The sequence below is a fragment of the Neomonachus schauinslandi genome, chromosome 1, assembly GCF_002201575.2.
Source record: "Neomonachus schauinslandi chromosome 1, ASM220157v2, whole genome shotgun sequence".
NCBI lineage: Eukaryota > Metazoa > Chordata > Mammalia > Carnivora > Phocidae > Neomonachus > Neomonachus schauinslandi.
In genome coordinates this window covers 194623519-194639270 of record NC_058403.1, presented here as the reverse complement: position 1 = coordinate 194639270, position 15752 = coordinate 194623519, and the positions used below count along the sequence as shown (strand labels likewise).

General features: G+C 59.8%; 2 protein-coding genes across 2 annotated transcripts; one reads left to right on the top strand and one right to left on the bottom strand.

The window, feature by feature from the left end:
* Window positions 1-739: 739 nt before the first annotated feature.
* Window positions 740-8086, bottom strand: RRP9 (ribosomal RNA processing 9, U3 small nucleolar RNA binding protein). Its single transcript, XM_021695074.1, has 15 exons — window positions 7861-8086; window positions 7511-7593; window positions 4893-5002; window positions 4438-4505; window positions 4313-4354; window positions 3919-4045; window positions 3258-3382; window positions 3083-3175; window positions 2695-2795; window positions 2455-2589; window positions 2314-2376; window positions 2019-2164; window positions 1858-1937; window positions 1021-1094; window positions 740-907 (listed from the first exon to the last, which is right to left on the bottom strand). Exons 1-15 carry the CDS (start codon window positions 7945-7947, stop codon window positions 814-816), a joined length of 1428 nt encoding a protein of 475 aa, XP_021550749.1. The 5' UTR covers window positions 7948-8086; the 3' UTR covers window positions 740-813.
* Window positions 7946-14858, top strand: PARP3 (poly(ADP-ribose) polymerase family member 3). Its single transcript, XM_021695240.1, is given in 15 exon segments — window positions 7946-7957; window positions 9476-9629; window positions 9632-9660; window positions 10531-10656; window positions 10886-11073; window positions 11282-11415; window positions 11514-11740; window positions 11999-12059; window positions 12062-12113; window positions 12115-12142; window positions 12350-12436; window positions 12691-12840; window positions 12842-12869; window positions 14094-14249; window positions 14689-14858. Coding segments are annotated over 15 exon segments (1602 nt in total).
* Window positions 14859-15752: the final 894 nt, after the last annotated feature.

Here is a 15752-nt window from a genome sequence, read left to right as displayed (position 1 = left end):
AGTCTGCCTCCTCTGGCTTTGCTGGTGGCAGGAGTGAATTATCCAGTGGGTAAAATCAGCAGAAAGAACATTCCTGTGACAGCCAGGCTGTCAGTCAGACCAAGGACAGAGCTATTCCCAAGTCAGACACTTGTCCCCAGGTGGTTGGCAGTGCAGTGTCCCACCCCACCCACCCCCAGCTGACCTGGCCTGGGTGGGGCAGGTTGGCCTGACTTGCAGGCCTAGCTGTCTTCATTTCAGTTCTCAGACTCCACAGCCAGCCCGGACACATAACTGGATAGCCATGGCTTCGTAGCTGAGGGGTCAGCAGCTTCTGACCCCTAGCAGCCCAGAGCCATGGGCAGGGAGCTGGACTAATAAGGTCATAGAAGATACTCAGGACATGGGAGCTGGCTGAGGTCTCCATCCCCAAGTTCCATGGAAAAGGATAGAAAGCCCTCAGCCAGGACGCCTGGGTGGCTCAGTCGTTAAGCGTCTACCTTCAGCCTAGGCCATGGTCCCAGGGTCCTGGGATCAAGTCCCGCATCGGGCTCCCTGCTCCGCGGGAAGCCTGCTTTTCCCTCTGCCTGCCACTCCCCCTGCTTGTGTTCTCTCTCGCTCTCTGATAAATAAATAAAATCTTTAAAAAAAAAGCCCTCAGCGATCGAGACTGTGGGAGCCCTATCCCTCCCTGGCCTTTTCTAACCCAGAGTTCCGCCATCACCCTCCTTCCCTACCCAAGAGGCTGCAAGAGACAAGGCCCAAAGAAGGAGGCTTTTAATACAAAGAGGGCAGGGCCTGGTCTGGGAAGGACTTAAATAAAGGGGAGAAGAGTCAGGAGCCAGCAGTGGCGGGCCTGGAGGTCCTGTGGAGCGGGATGATGCAGATGGAGTTCCGAGCCTCTTTGATGCGCCACCAGCGGCCGAGCCTGCAGGGGACAGAACAAAAGGAGCAGCTGAGACCAAGCCCGGCCCCCACCACCCCACCCGGTGGCCCAGCCAGCGCCACTTTCCACCTCACCCCTCCAAGGGTGCCTCCTACCTGTGCTCCTGCCCCACCCCAGCCACCAGGAAATCCCCGGAGCTGGAGAACTTGAGGCTATTGATAAAGCCCACCTGAGAAGAGGGAGAGACGTGGGAAGACATGAGAATAGATCCCCCCTCCCCCAACACCACAGCCCCAGCTTCACAGCCAAGGGCTTGGCCTCAGCAGGCCCGGCTTAAATCCCTGCTCTGCCTCCTGCCACCTCGATCAGCCCCTGACCCCTCAGGGCTTTACCCTCCATACCTGTGAGATGGAGGGAAATAGAGCGCCAGCCTCATAGTGAGCTGGTGAGGATTTAAGGAGACAGTGCACGCCAAGTACGTCCCGTGTATCAGGGGTGGCCCAGGGCCTAGCACCTGGCTGTGGGGACCTGGAGACTCCATGACTATCTCCAAGTCCTGCACTGTCACCAGATGCCACTGACCATCCTACCACTCTCCCTTAGGGTGCCCCATGTCCACATGCCCTAGCCTGGGGTCAATCTGCACCAGCCATGCAGAACCCATCACAGCACCAGGCTGCCCGTCACCTCCATGCGTCTGCACATGCTGTTTCCCGCCTTGTCCCAGCCTTGTTCCCCTGCACCCAGGACAGGGTGGGGAGTGGAGGAGAGGAAAGGGGAGATGGGGGAAGAAGGGAGAGGAAGGAGTAAGGGTTCCAGTCAGGCCCTGTGCTAGGAGCTGGGACTATAAAAAAGAGAAGTCCTAGCTGGCCCTGCCCTGAGGAGCCTCCCTTCTGGCAGGAAAAAACAGTAAGGGGCTAAGTCCAGGGGCCACGAGCTCCAGGGCCTCGGGAATGTGGCAAAAGCGGGCTGGGTGTTCAAGCCCCACTTACCAGGGGAATGTCACAGAGAGGATCAAGCCGCCGGAAGCCCTCCCCACACTGCCAGAGCCGCACACAGGAGCTGTGGGAGCCTGGGGCGGGCAGGGAGACAGTGAGCACCCCCGCCCCAGCCCTCCCGCCACCCCCTGCTCTCGGCCTCCAAGGGCACCCACCTGTGGCCACAAGGTCTGTGTTGAGTAGGGCCGCCACCGACGACACCCAGAAGGGCTGCTCCAGGCCCGGCTCCCCTCGCAGCCCATGGGCCTCACGCTGCAGGGCAAGCGGCCGCTTCTTGGAGAGGCCCCACAAGGCCACGGAGCTGCAGACAGAGGAGATCATCGGCGAGGGGCCGGGTAGGGCAGAAAGGCCACTCGGGGGAAAGGAACCACAGCGCCGCACGGGGAGGTTCCAGGAGGTGAGGCCGGGAGTGGCGGCCGTGGTGCGAGGCCTCCAAAAGGCAGCTCTTACCCATCATCGGCGCCCGACACCATGTGCTCCTCGTTGATAAGCTGGATGCTGTCGATGGAGCCCCTGGCAAAAGGAGCAGTGAGGGGCATGGCGCACCCCCCCCCAGCCCCCTCCCCACACCGGCCCGACAGATAGCCTTACTGGTGGCCGTAGAAGACAAGCTGGGACTCCTCGGGGATCTTCCACACGCGCACTGTGCCGTCCCGGCCCCCGGCCGTCACGCAGCACTCCCGGCTCAGGGCGTCCAGCGCAGCCACGGCATCCTGGTGCCCAAAGCTGGGGGGGGGAGGGGGCGGGGAGGACGGGGTCACCCGTGCACTGGGGTGCACATCCCCACACCCCCTCCCCGCGCACACTCACAGCGTGTCCACGCACACTCACAGCGTCTCCACGTAGGAGTTCTCCGCCACGTTCCACACCTTCACGGAGCGGTCGTGGGACGTGCTGTAGAGCTGGTGGGTGCCTCTGCGGAAAGCCAGGCCCTGACGGTACACGGAGAGGGGGCAAAAGGGGACCTGGACTACGGCAGGCAAGACAGACGTGAGGCCCAGGGAGGACCTCCTGACATCCACTCACGGCGTAGCAGCTGCAGACTTGTGAGCTCAGACCCTCCCAGCTCTCCCCGGTCCCTCCAGCCCCTTGTGTCCTTCACAGTGCCACGCCCCGCACCGGAGCGCAGGCTCCGCGACGATGGCGGCCCTCTGCCTCGTTCACCCCGTCGCCCCAGCCCGGCCCACTTCGTCGCTTGACGAGCGTCCACAGCTCCTACCGACACAGCGTCCCGGTGCCCCGTGAACGTGTACAGGTACCAGCAGCTCTGGGCCTCCCAGACGAGAATGAGCTTGCCGCGGTCACCTGAGGCCTGCGGGCAAGGGGACAATGGCTACAGGCAGCCAGCGTGTGCCCTGGCCTCTCACCCGCCCCCGGGGCCAACCCTGCCTTACAAGGTACTTGCCGTCGGAGGAGATGGCCATGCAGAGGATGGGGCTGCTGTGGCCGGGGGGCTGCCCCTCGGCACCCTTCTTGGCCCGTGGGATCACATGAAGCTTCCGTCCACTCTCCACACTCCCTGACACCGGGAAAGAGAGAGGCTACTGGGATGGAGGCTAGGACTGGCTGGCAAGCCCCCACCAAGGGCAGCGCGGGGCTGTGGGAGAAGTGGTGGCCTCAGGGCTGAAGATCAGGCGCAGCCACTGTGAGCCCCTGTACAACCCCCTCAGGCTCCTCGTCTGTTACACAGTGATGGTAACCCCAAAGGGCAGCCGCGAAGCCCCAAGGAGAAGGACAGGAAGGTGCTTTAGGACCAAGGCTATTGGTTCTTCCAGTTTCTCCTCAGGGTGGATGAAGACAGCACTCAGCCGTCGAAGGGAGGACCCAGGAAGACCAGGAATGCAGTCCTGGGGCTGCACAGAGCCTCAGGGAGCTCACAGCCCCACTCCTAGCCAGAAGCTTCCACTGGCACCCAGAAAACACCTCCTTAGGAGCAAACTTACCTCCAGAAGCTTCCCTCTCGGGCCTCTGTCTGCCCTGACGACTCCCTCCGCCACAGACCAGCCCTCCCGAAAGACCCCCAGGCTGCGGATCCCCACCCAGGCACTCACTCACACTTGATAATGCTGCAGTCTTTGGCAGCAGAGAAGATGGCCGCGTCATCAGGGGTGATGACCACGCATGTGATGGAGAGCTGGTGCCCCCGTAAGACTCGGATGTCGGCCGGGGCTGGGGCCTGGATCTGGGCAGGCAGGGCTGGGTCACTGCCGGGGCAAGAAGGCCCCTAGACACACACACGCACACGCACACGCACATGCACACGCAGGCGCACACCATCCTTTCCCACCACCCTGACCAGACCCTCACGTGACCCTGTCTGCCCAAGTGCCCACCATGTTCCAGAGCAAATACCCCACAGCCTGAGTCCCCAGTCAGGCCATGTGCTCCCCAACCCACGTGGGACCCATGACTCACTCCCATCTCACACCAAAGTGCCCTGCCCGCTTACCTCCTTTGCCACCGACTTCTGCAGCCTGCCCCGCTGCTCCAGCTGCACAGAGAGGACAGGGGTGAGCTCCCAGGAGCAGGGCTAGCTCCACCCTTCTCTCCCACCACCTTCCCTCCACAACTCACCACGTCCTCCTTCAGGCGTCCGGCCACCTGGTCCTCCTCAAACGCCCGAGCCTCAGCCTTCTCCTCCTCTGTGCAAGCACAGACCAGAGCAGGTCAACCCAGGCCAAGCCTCCACCTCTCCCTTCCCATCCCCACCCCACCACCACCTGGGTCCTGGGCCCCAGACACTCAGGCTGCGTCCCCCTGGGAAGTTCAGCCTACCTTGGGCAAAGGAGAGGTCTCCTCCTGCCTAACCCCAGTCTTTACTTAGAGATCAGGCTAAAGCCCCCTGAAGGTCTGCCCCCCGCCCCAGGAGGCCTGTTAGTCTCCTAGCCACCCTTCCTCAGGGCGGCCAGCACCAGCGGCTCTGGCAGCCCACCAGGCCCCTGCATCAGTCACCCGTCAGGCGGCTGTGGCCGCAGCAGGCACTCGTGGGCACAGGCCCTGCCCCTCTCCTGCCCAGTGCACAGGCTCACCTTGCTGCCTGAGCTGCTCCAGGTAGAGCTTGGCCAAGCGCAGCTTCTTCTCCTGGGCTGTCTCCTCCTGTTCCTCCTCCTCCTCCTCCTCAGTCCTCCTGGGAGGCAGGCTGTGGGCGGGAAGGGGCTGGCTCTGAGAGGGCTCAGCCCGCTCCTCTGGCCACTGGGACCGTGCCTCCCCGCTGCTTCCCCTGCCACTCACCGCCCGCGTCCCTGCCGGCCCTCGGCGCCAACGATTACCCATGCACACAACCGGAAGACGTGACCTACCAAACTGAAAGGATCCACCCAGTGCCCGACATGAGGGTGAAAAGAGATCCCAAACCCAAAACGATCACTGTGAAATCTCTCAACTCTAGAGGGAAAGAGCAGGTTCTACAGACTGCTGAGAAAAGGTCACATACGCAGGGTCTGGAATCAACAGCAACACTGAAAGCAGGCCGACAAAAGAGCCACACACACAAAATCCTCAAGGGCAATGTGAACCCCTGGAAGGCCACGCCAGTTAAACCATCGACGACCGGTGAAGATCCTGTCAGATGTACAAGGCGCCACAGGACTGGTCTTTTCTAAACCTCACTAAAGGATGGAGGGTGTGCTCCCCACACAAGAGGGTGAGCTAAGAATGAGAAAGGGAATAGGAGATCCAACATGGAAAGCTGAAAAGGCAGATCCCAGACCTCCCCCCCCACCCCCAACAGGGGAGCAGCCACCAGCCTAGATCCGATAGAAGGACCCAAGAGGCATCACCGCCTCACCCTCATTACCACAGCACTAGCCTCTACCTTGAGGATGGGATTCCAGGTGAAACTTAACTGGGTCTTGGCTTGACCTTGTGCTGGTGAAGGTGCTGCTTTCCCTTCCACGCCCCATCCCTGGACCGGCTGGGAGCACTCACTTCACTCAAGACACATCCTACCAGGACTTGCTCTTGGGAGCTACAGGTAGGTCACAGGAACCGTCCCCTGATCACGTGCCTGAAGATACCTAGTCCCTGTCAAATGCCCCAATTGTTTCCCAAGACTCATTTATGACTTTGCCCACAATGTCGCCAGAAGGAACCTTGGAAACTCTCAAGGAAGCCAAGGCTAAACCAGGCCCCAGAGACCACTTAGTACCCAGTGCCCAGCCACCCTTCAGCCGACAGGGTTGGTGCTGCCCTTCCTTTATCCAGCTAAGGTTAGAACTTCTCAGTTTACCTAAACTAATCAATTGTTGAGGGGTTCACACATGGGAAATGGAACTCTAAAGAAAAGCAAAGGAAGCATACGCTGTATGATTCCACTCATATAACGTTCTGGAAAAGGCAAAATGCTAGGGACAGTAGTTAGCAGGGGCTGGAGGTGGAGAGGCACTGACTACAAAGGAGCAGGGAGAATTCTGGAGCGTGATGAAACCTTTCTACACCTTCATAGTGGTGGCAGTTACACAACTGTATGTGTTTGTCAAAACTCACAGATTATACCTGAATGAGAAAATGAAAAGAAGGAGGACCGGGGTGGGGCGGGGTGGGGGCTGAAGGAGAAGGGAAGGAAGGAAGGAAGGAAACCAGAGAAATTATTAACTCAAGTCAGAATGCAGAGCTGGGGCTTCTAAGTTTCTGCAAATGGTCTAGTTCCTAACCTAGGTGCTAGGCACACAGAGCTTCATCATTTCACCATTGCTCCCTAGAGTCCAAACACATTTCGTTGACTGCTTCTGTATCTCCCACACTCACAACACATTTTTTAAACATTTAAAAGTATTCAGCACAGGGTCAGGCACACACCCACCATAGTGACCTTAAAAGTAAGTATATTAAGTCTTTCTGTGAGCAGGTCAAGACCAGCATGTGCTCAGTGTTAGAAGCTGAATTTCTAAAGCCAACTCTTAGGGAAGGCCCCCAGAATCCCTGGTATGACAGCCTCCTTTCTACAGGCTCAGGCCTGGCACCGTTAGCCTTCTTTGAAACCCTGCAACATGCCCCACCCTCGGCACCTGCAGAATAAGGGAGGTATTCCAAGCCCTCCACCAAAGCGGCCAACACCTGCCTTTCCATCCTCGCCATTTCCCACTCCCACACATGTAAAGCCCTAGACTTTGCTCCCTGAATGTCCTCCCTGCCTCTACCTGAGGGATTCCTCATCTCTCCAAGCCCTATTTAAATGTCCCCTCCCCTGTCTCCAGAACACAGAGCTGTAGAATACACATCCCATTGCAACACATTTTGTCTTCACCTGACTGCTCATCTCTGTATTCTCAACAGTAAAGCCAGTGCTTGGCATATATTGAGAGCAACAACTGTGAAACTGCGGGAAAACAGAAGAAGAACTAGCAAGCACTTCATGTATTCCTCTATCCTTACCAGCCAGTCCAGCCTGTGCTCAGGTCCCTGCCATGAACCAGGGAGGTCTCACTGGTCTCCCATTGGGACTGGGGGTTCTCCCCACACAGAGACCCTGCAGAGGAGATGAGACTTCTCAATCTCCTCAAGACGAGTCCTACTCATCAGGGTCAGAACTGGAGGAAAGTGCCAAGATCTAAGAGCCAAAAAGGCCAGAGACCTGGGTTCTAGTCCCAGCTCTGTCCCGACTCACTGGGCCTCACTGTTCCCTTCCCCTAGGTGGAAGAGAACTCACCTCTCACTTTCAGAGTCGCTGGAGATCTCCTCATTCATCTTGCCGCCTCCCTTGGACTTGCCCCGGTCCCCGGCAGAGTCGGCCTGAGAATTAAATAATCCTTTCGTTGGTCAGGGGTCCCAACCATCCCGGCACTGACCAAGCGCCCCTTCCGATCTCTCGAGGGTCGCGGGACCAGGAAAGGCGATGGCCCCCCGGCTCAATTCAGGATTTGGCCCACAGAGAGAGGGACGAAGCTGACTCCAGCTGGGGTCCCGAAAAAAGAGCCGCGGAGGGGCCCTGGGCCCTGGTGTCCCGTATGGGATGACGGTGGTCCCAGTAGCGGGACTCCGCAGAAGCTCCAGGCTCACCTTTCGCCGCCGCTTGCCGGACCCTGCACCGGCCCCGGGCCCGGATGCCGACCTTCCCCGCTTTCGAGCCGCCGCTGCCGCCGACATGCTGCCCACCGTGAGCGTAGCTGCCACCACGGAGAACTCACGTGGCTGCTAAACCCCTGAGGTCTGGCCAAGACTCCGCGCCCCGATAGGCTCCCAGTGCCCCGCGGGTCCCGCCTCCCACAGCTCCATTGGGTCCTTCTGTAAGCTCTGTCACGCCCCTCAAGCGCCCATAGGGTAAACGCTCGTGACCACGCCTCCAAGAGTTCCTACTGGCTCGGGAGCCAGGCTCCAGGAGGAAGCAAGCCTCTCCCCGCGCTTCCGGCCCAAGGCTAGGGCGCATGCGCCCTGCTGCGGGCTGACGCCCGGGGGCGGGTCGGATCAGAAGGGCCTTCTCTGTGTTTGCGGTCCTTGGACGCTGGGAGGCGTCAGAGATGCAGGGTTTCGTATCTCGGAGCGTGACTCCTCCCCGTCGGGGGCTGGAGCCAGGGTGAACCATCCCGGCGCTAGGTGACCGGGAGGAATCTAGGCAGCCCCGAGGAGGGGAGGCAGTGTCTGCACCAGGGCCCAAGGTCACTGGGCAACCGGCCGACACGTATTGCGTGCCTCAGGCCAGACAAGCGGCGCTAAGGACGCGTCAGTCCCCGGGGCTGCACTGGCTGTATCCCAGTCAAGTGTCCACCGGTCCATGGGACAGGCTGTTGGCCTCCGCCTGTCCAGCCTCTGACTCACTTGACTGGTGGCCAGATAGCTGGAAAACCACACCCCCACCCCGGCTGCCCCTGCTCCCATCTCTGGCGTTTGTAGGGAAATCACTGCCCAAGTCCCGCCTAAGGTTACAGAGGGTTGCTAGAGAAGGCCCTAGAACTGGAACTGCTGTGGGGGTCCTGATACTAGACCCGTGACTGCCATCTCTCTCAGGTCCCTACGTCTCTTAGGTGACTGCCCTATGGTCCTGCCCACAGCCCTCTGCAGGGCAGGGCAGGACAGGACGGGGTGTGACTGGAGCTTGCCCTCTGGCAGTTCAAGGCCACAGGTCTCAGACCCTGATTGGCACCCCAGAACTTTTGAACCCCTCAGGAAGGGTTTCTGGGCCTCTGGGTGCCAAGTTCTGGAGAGACAGATCTGTCCCAGGAGTGTGGCTCTTGGGAGCTGCTGCCCACTCTCCTCCATAGTTGGGGTGAGTTAGCCCAGCAACCATGCCAGGTCCATCTGAGTCAGCTGAGACCAGGAGGAGCAAGCAGTACCCACAGGGAGGAGGAGCCCAGAAGCAGGAAGAGATTCTCTTCTCACTTTCCCTCCCTCTTCAGGACCCTGGATTGCTAGAGAGGGTGGGGAATCATTCTTCCTTGCCCCGAGGGCAGACTGGACAGGGTCCTGGCTTGGCCCCTGTGAATGGGAAAAGGGAAAGAGGACTGGTGCAGAGAGCTGGTTTTGGTCTGGGTCAGGGAATGGGGAAATGGAGGCAAGGGGAGGCAGTGTGTCGGGGGGGGGTCACCAAAGGGCAAACCCAGAGTGGGGCAAGTTGATGCTGTACCAGTCAGGTGGGATGCAGAGGCCATGAAGCCTGAGGGCCCCCTCTGTGCCCCAGAAGAGCCATGGCTCCAAAGCCAAGCCCCAGGTGCAGTGTGAGGGCCCTGAAAAAAAGAAGGGGCAGCAGAGGGCAGAGGAGGAGGACAGCTTCCGCTCCACCGCCGAGGCCCTCAGAGCTGCACCCACAGACAAGCACGTAGTCCGAGTGGATCCAGCCCACTCAGCCACAGCCCTGGGACTCAGGTAAGCTGTAGTCCCAATCCTGACTTGGAGCCTACTCCTCCCCAGGTACAAATACACTCAGACCTGGTGGCGCCTGGGTGGCTCAGTCGTTAAGCGTCTGCCTTTGGCTCAGGTCGTGGTCCCAGGGTCCTGGGATCGAGCCCTGCATCGGGCTCCTTGCTCCACGGGAAGCCTGCTTCTCCCTCCCCCACTCCCCCTGCATGTGTTCCCTCTCTCACTGTGCCTCTCTCTGTCAAATAAATAAACAAAATCTTTAAACAAACAAACAAATACACTCAGACCTGCTCCCTACCTCAGCAGGGCTTGGCTCTGGACAGGTAGCTCAGAGTCCCAAGGAAGCTATGTCCCCCCAAGACCCCAAAGGTCAGGTAGGGTTGTATCCCATCAGATCCAGGCAGGTCATGTCTGCTCTTCAGACCCCAGGGCAAGCCCCTGAGCTTCTCAGGCCTCCCCCTGCCACACTTAGGGCAGGACTTTGACCCCCTCAGCCTCCCCAGGGCTCACCTATATCCCCTAAAGCAGCCCCAAAGGGCCCTGTCCCCCTGAGATCCCTTGCATGGCAGGGTTGTGTCCCTGTGAGATCCCCAGGGCAGAATGAATGTCTCCCTCTGATTCCCTGACACAGGGCAGAGCCATGTCCTTCCAGAACTTCCCCCAACTGCCTGAGTTGAGTCATGTCCCCTCAGATTGTGTCCGGCAGGGCAGAACCATGACCTCCTCAAGCCTTCCCTGACAGAGCCTCCTCTGATGCCCCCAGTACAGCCTGACTCCTGTCCTCATCAGACCGCTGTCCATGTGCAGGCGGGTACTCTGTCCCCTCCAAGGGCAGCCCAAGCGGGCCTGCCCTCCCCACGCCCCGTCTGGCCCTAGGTGCATGAAGACTATGCATGCACCCTGAACCAGATCAACATCAGAAGCAACAACAGTAAGTTCTACATCATCCAGCTGCTGGAAGAGGGTGACCGCTTCGCCTGCTGGAACCGCTGGGGCCGTGTGGTAAGTGCCACCGCCTTCCCACCCTGTACCCACCTCCTCTCCACCTCTCCCTGCTCGACACATGCGCCCTGCTCCCCAGGGTCCCCACAGCTTATTCGGCTGGTGACTGCACCCCCTCTCTGCCTCTGACTGCCCAGGGGCTCTTGGCACAGGGCCTGGCAGAGCAGAGGCCCACAAATGCTCACAGCCGGCCGGTGGCGGGCACACCCCTGAAGGCTGTCGGTTGTAGGGAGAGGTGGGCCAGTCAAAGTTCAGCTACTTCAAGCTACTGGAGGATGCAAAGAAGGACTTTGAGAAGAAATTTTGGGACAAGACCAAGAACAGCTGGGTGGAGTGGGACCACTTTGTGGCCCACCCGGGCAATTACACACTTATTGAAGTGCAGGGAGACAATGAGGCCCAGGAAGCCGTGGTGAAGGTGACGTGGCCCAGAGGGTGGTGGGGCCTGGGACAAGGGAGGGGACTGGAAGGAGAGACCCAGCCAGTTGGCTTCTGCCACTACCAAGCTGTGTGACCTCAGGCACGGGCCTCCCCTCTCTGGCCTCAATCTGGCCAATCTTTGTCTAAGGCCAGGCTCTGCTCTGGCTGTGCCCAGCTGCTCCCGCCCACGTGCCCTCTACCCCTTGGTGGACGGAGACCCCATGAGGGCCGTGGTACAGCACGTGTGGCCCTGCTCCCTGGACGCAGCCACACGGAAGCTCATCACCAACATCTTCAGCAAGGACATGTTCAAGAATGCCATGACCCTCATGAACCTGGGTGAGGGGAGAGGGGCCAGGCAGGGTGGTGGGGGCCCCAGGGCGGGGTGCAGGGCTGCAGGGCTGAGTCTCCCCCACTCTCCCCACCCCCCTCCCCAGATGTGAAGAAGATGCCCCTAGGGAAGCTGAGCAAGCAGCAGACTGCACGGGGCTTCGAGGCTTTGGAGGCCCTGGAGGTGGCGCTGAGAGCCCCCACGGATGGTGGCCTCAGCCTGGAGGCACTGTCCTCCCACTTCTACACTGTCATTCCCCACAACTTCAGCCGCAACCAGCCCCCGCCCATCAAATCCCCCGAGCTCCTGCAGGCCAAGAAGGACATGCTGCTGGTGAGGTTCGGCAGGGGGGCAGGCAGCGGGCCGATGGACAGACGGGGCAAGGGAGATGGGGGACAGATGGCCAAGAAGGCCCAGAGAGATGGACGGAATGGGTAGCCAGAAGGACAGGGGAGGGGAAGGCCAGACCAGTGGATGGGGTGGGGGTGCAGAGGCAGACAGACAGGTGGGGTGGCCATGGTCCCAGTCATATGGGAGGGAGGAGGCTGGGAGTCAAGCGGCCACACAAGCCGCCCATGCCCATCACTGTAGGTGCTGGCCGACATCGAGCTGGCCCAGACCCTGCAGGCATCCCCCGAGGAGGAGAAGGTGGAGGGGTGCCACACCCACTGGACCGAGACTACCGGCTCCTTAAGTGTCAGCTCCAGCCTGGACCCAGAGGCGCCCGAGTATAAGGTGGGCCGGTCCCACAGAGGAACCAGGCTGACAGGAGGCACTGTCCCTCTGCCCACCTGCCCTCCTGGCATGCAGAGGAATCGCCTGCCCTTGGCCTTCTCTCCCTGTGTCGGTAGGGCCTGAGCAGAGCTCTGGGACTGGAGGCCGCAGTGGGGTTCTGTCCACACGTCTCTCACCCTCGGCAGCCAGCTTCTGTTTTTCCTGCAGGTGATACCCGCCTACCTAGAACAGACTGGCCACAGCTACAGGTGCCCAGCTCTTCACCACGTTTGGGAAGTGAACCGAGAAGGGGAGGCGAGGGAGGGTCTCCCCAACCCATTCCCCTCACTACCTGCCCCTTACGGAGATGACCTTGGCTTATGTGCCTATCAGCGAGTTGGTTTAACAACTCCTCAGCCTCCCCCAGGCCCAGGTCTTGGGCACACGTGCGTGAGTGTGTGTGACTGGCCAGAGGGGCCTTTGGCCTTGGCCGCACCCTCTGAACAGCAGGGAGAAACACCTGAGCTTGGATAGCATGACCCTCCCTGCCCCCACCCCCTTCCCTCCAGGGAGACAGGTTCCAGGCCCTCTCCAAGCTGGGTAATCGGAAGCTGCTGTGGCATGGCATCAACGTGGCGGTGGTGGCCGCCACCCTCACCAGTGGGCTCCGCGTCATGCCACCTTCCGGCGGCCGCGCTGGCAAGGGCATCTGCTTCGCCCTCAGAGAACAACAAGTCAGCCTGCTATGGTGAGGTACCCCGCGGGGCCAAGCCTGGGGCCGGCACGGGACACAAGGGAGGACTGGGCCTAGTGCTTGCCCAACTCGCGGTGGATCCAGGAGAGGAATCCTTGAGTGGCTACTGACCAGAGCACTCAGCGGGGCACCCTGGGGAAGGGGGGGCGGGGACTCAGAGGAAGCGCAGCTGGTCAGGGACAGGTCAGAAGCCCCAGGCAACTTCCCTTCCCGGAGAAGGTGATGCAGATAGGATGAGCGTGCCAGCCAGGGGTGGGGGGGGGGAGGGGTGGTGAAAGAGGAGGCTTGGAGGTCAAGAAGCTAGGAGGAGGCACGAAGCCTGGGAGGCTGCAGCAGGTCAGGACCTCTGCACACAGCCTGATGATAAAGATCTGAGCAAATGCCTGTTCTGGGTGGGGACTGGGGCCTGGAGCATCAAGGGAGTTTATCCAGACAGTGATGGGGCCCCTAACCAGACTTGTATACAGCAGCTTCTGCAACCATGGGGAGGGCAGCTGAGGCCAGATGCACAGGGAAGCCGTGCTCTCGCCCAGGCCAGAGGTGATGGGCACCCAGCCCAGGCAGTGGAGGTGGGGGAAGAGAGAATCCATGAGAGGGATGTATGAGAGGTGGGATGGGCAGCTTGTGTGATAGGGTCAGAGGTATCTCTGATGACCCCCAAGTTTCTGTCCAGAGGTGTCCTCACTGAGGAGACCTCCCCAGACTGGGTTCTCAGCCAGCCCATCGCTGGAGACCCACACCACCCACCAAGCCAAGAGAGGCTGGATGGGAGTGATGTTCTAGGATATCTGAAGTTGCCCCAGGTCAAGGGGTCCACCAGGAGGGAAGAGGAGCCTAAGAAGGAGTAGAGGGTGGCTTCGGGAGAGCCAGTGCAAGGGGGTCCCAGGGTAGGGGGTGAAGGATGCCACTGGCAAAATCAGCAGAACAGGCCAGAGAGAAAAGGCGTCTACCCTGGATTTGGTCATTGGGAGCCCATTGCTGACCTTGGAGTGGGGGGCAGGGGCTGCAGAGGCCTGCTCTCTGGGGTCCAAGGAATAGGGGAGGGGTGGGAGGGAGCACAGCCAGGACGAGGGGGTGTTTTTAAGGATGCAAGAAGAGGGGGCACTTTTCTGGGCTGGGTCAACAAAGCCAGAGGAGATAACAGTGCAGCAAAGCAGGGGCCAGGGAATCAGGTAGGAGGGCCAGGCTGCCCATGCTGAGCTTCCCTGGGTCCCCCAGTTACTGGCATGTCCTGCGGAGCCCACCAAATTGGCTATATGTTCCTGGGGGAGGTGGCACTGGGCAGAGAGCACCACATCACCATCGATGAGCGCAGCTTGAAACAGCCAACCTCTGGCTCCAACAGTGTCATTGCCCGAGGCCACACAGAGCCTGGTGAGTCCCGAAAAGCTGGACAGACCTGAGGATAAAGGCCTGGGGCTGAGCTAGGGGACCAGGATGCTTTCAGGCAGGAGGTGGGCAGGGAAGGGGCTGTGGAGAGGGACAGAGAGAAGCAGCCCTCCTTACTAGTCATTTACTTTGTCGTTTGACAAACATTTCCTGGTTCAACATCACTCCTGGGCATCCAGGAGGGCTTCAAAGAAAAGGTGTCAATGACTGAGCATTAAAAGATAAGTAGGCATTTCCCAGGCAGAGAAATGGGATGGATATTCCAGGCAGAAGGCCCGGCCTGTGCGGTGGTTTGGAGATTGCAAGCTGGGAATGAGCAGGTGTTCCCCGTGGCAGAAGTGGACAGTATAGGTGGCAGAACTTATTGGTAAAGCCAAAGATCAGTGACCCTTGATTCACCCATGGCCCTTGCTGTGCCCTGCAGATCCAACCCAGGACACTGAGCTGGAGCTGGATGGCCAGCGAGTGGCAGTGCCCCAGGGCCGGCCTGTGCTCTGTGCAGAGTTCTGCAGCTCCCAATTCTCCCAGAGCAAGTATCTCATCTACCAGGAGAACCAACGTCGCCTGCGCTACCTGCTGGAGGTTCACCTCTGAGCTGTCTGCCTACCCTCACCCCTGGGGCTTGCTGGCAGCTAGACCATCAGCCTTAACCTTCCTGCCCATCCCTGGTGCCCCCAAATCTCGCTCTCGTGTCCCAGGCAATGATCCCCCCCGCTCCAATCTTTGCTAGCCCTGGCATGGCCATGGCCCCAGAGTCTCACCTCCTACGGTGACGGGCATGATGGACTGCCATTATCACTGGGGCACAGACAGATACAGCCGCCGTTCAAGTTAGAGGAGCACAGGCTGAGAGTGGGTGGAGTCCCACATCCACCCGGGCTGTCCACCCTGACCCAGACCATCTGCCCAAGAGGTGTGAGTACCAGGGCAGGCTGAACTTCAAGCATATATAGCAAGTTTATTAAATATTGTATCCACTCACTCCCTGGCCTCCGCTTGTCTGTGCTGCAGCTGCACTAAGCGTGGGCCTCCTTCTCTCTCGTCGGGGACCCGCCACACCACACAGCAGCCCCAGCCCTGCTCTAGGGAGTGAGCACTCACAAGGGTGATGTGGGACACACACACACACACACACACACACACACACCATCGATCTACATCCATGTCTGTAACACCTGGCCTCCTGATCATTGAGCCTTCAAAGGGGACTCTCACCATTTGGGGACCCATGTAGTGATTCTGCCTTTTAGCCCAGACACAGCCCGGCAAATCAAGCATTTCTCATGTCTCGGCACCAAACATCCACATGTATCTTATATGTGACTATTATTAATAAGTTCAGCATATAGCCAAGGGGTACTGTTCTATAATCATGACAGGCATGCCAGCCACCCCCCTAGGTAACCCTGTCCCCAAATGGGGGTGCGGGTTCTAGAGAGCAGGTCTGGGTCCGGTCCAGGGTCACACATTGCATTTAGTTGTCATGCC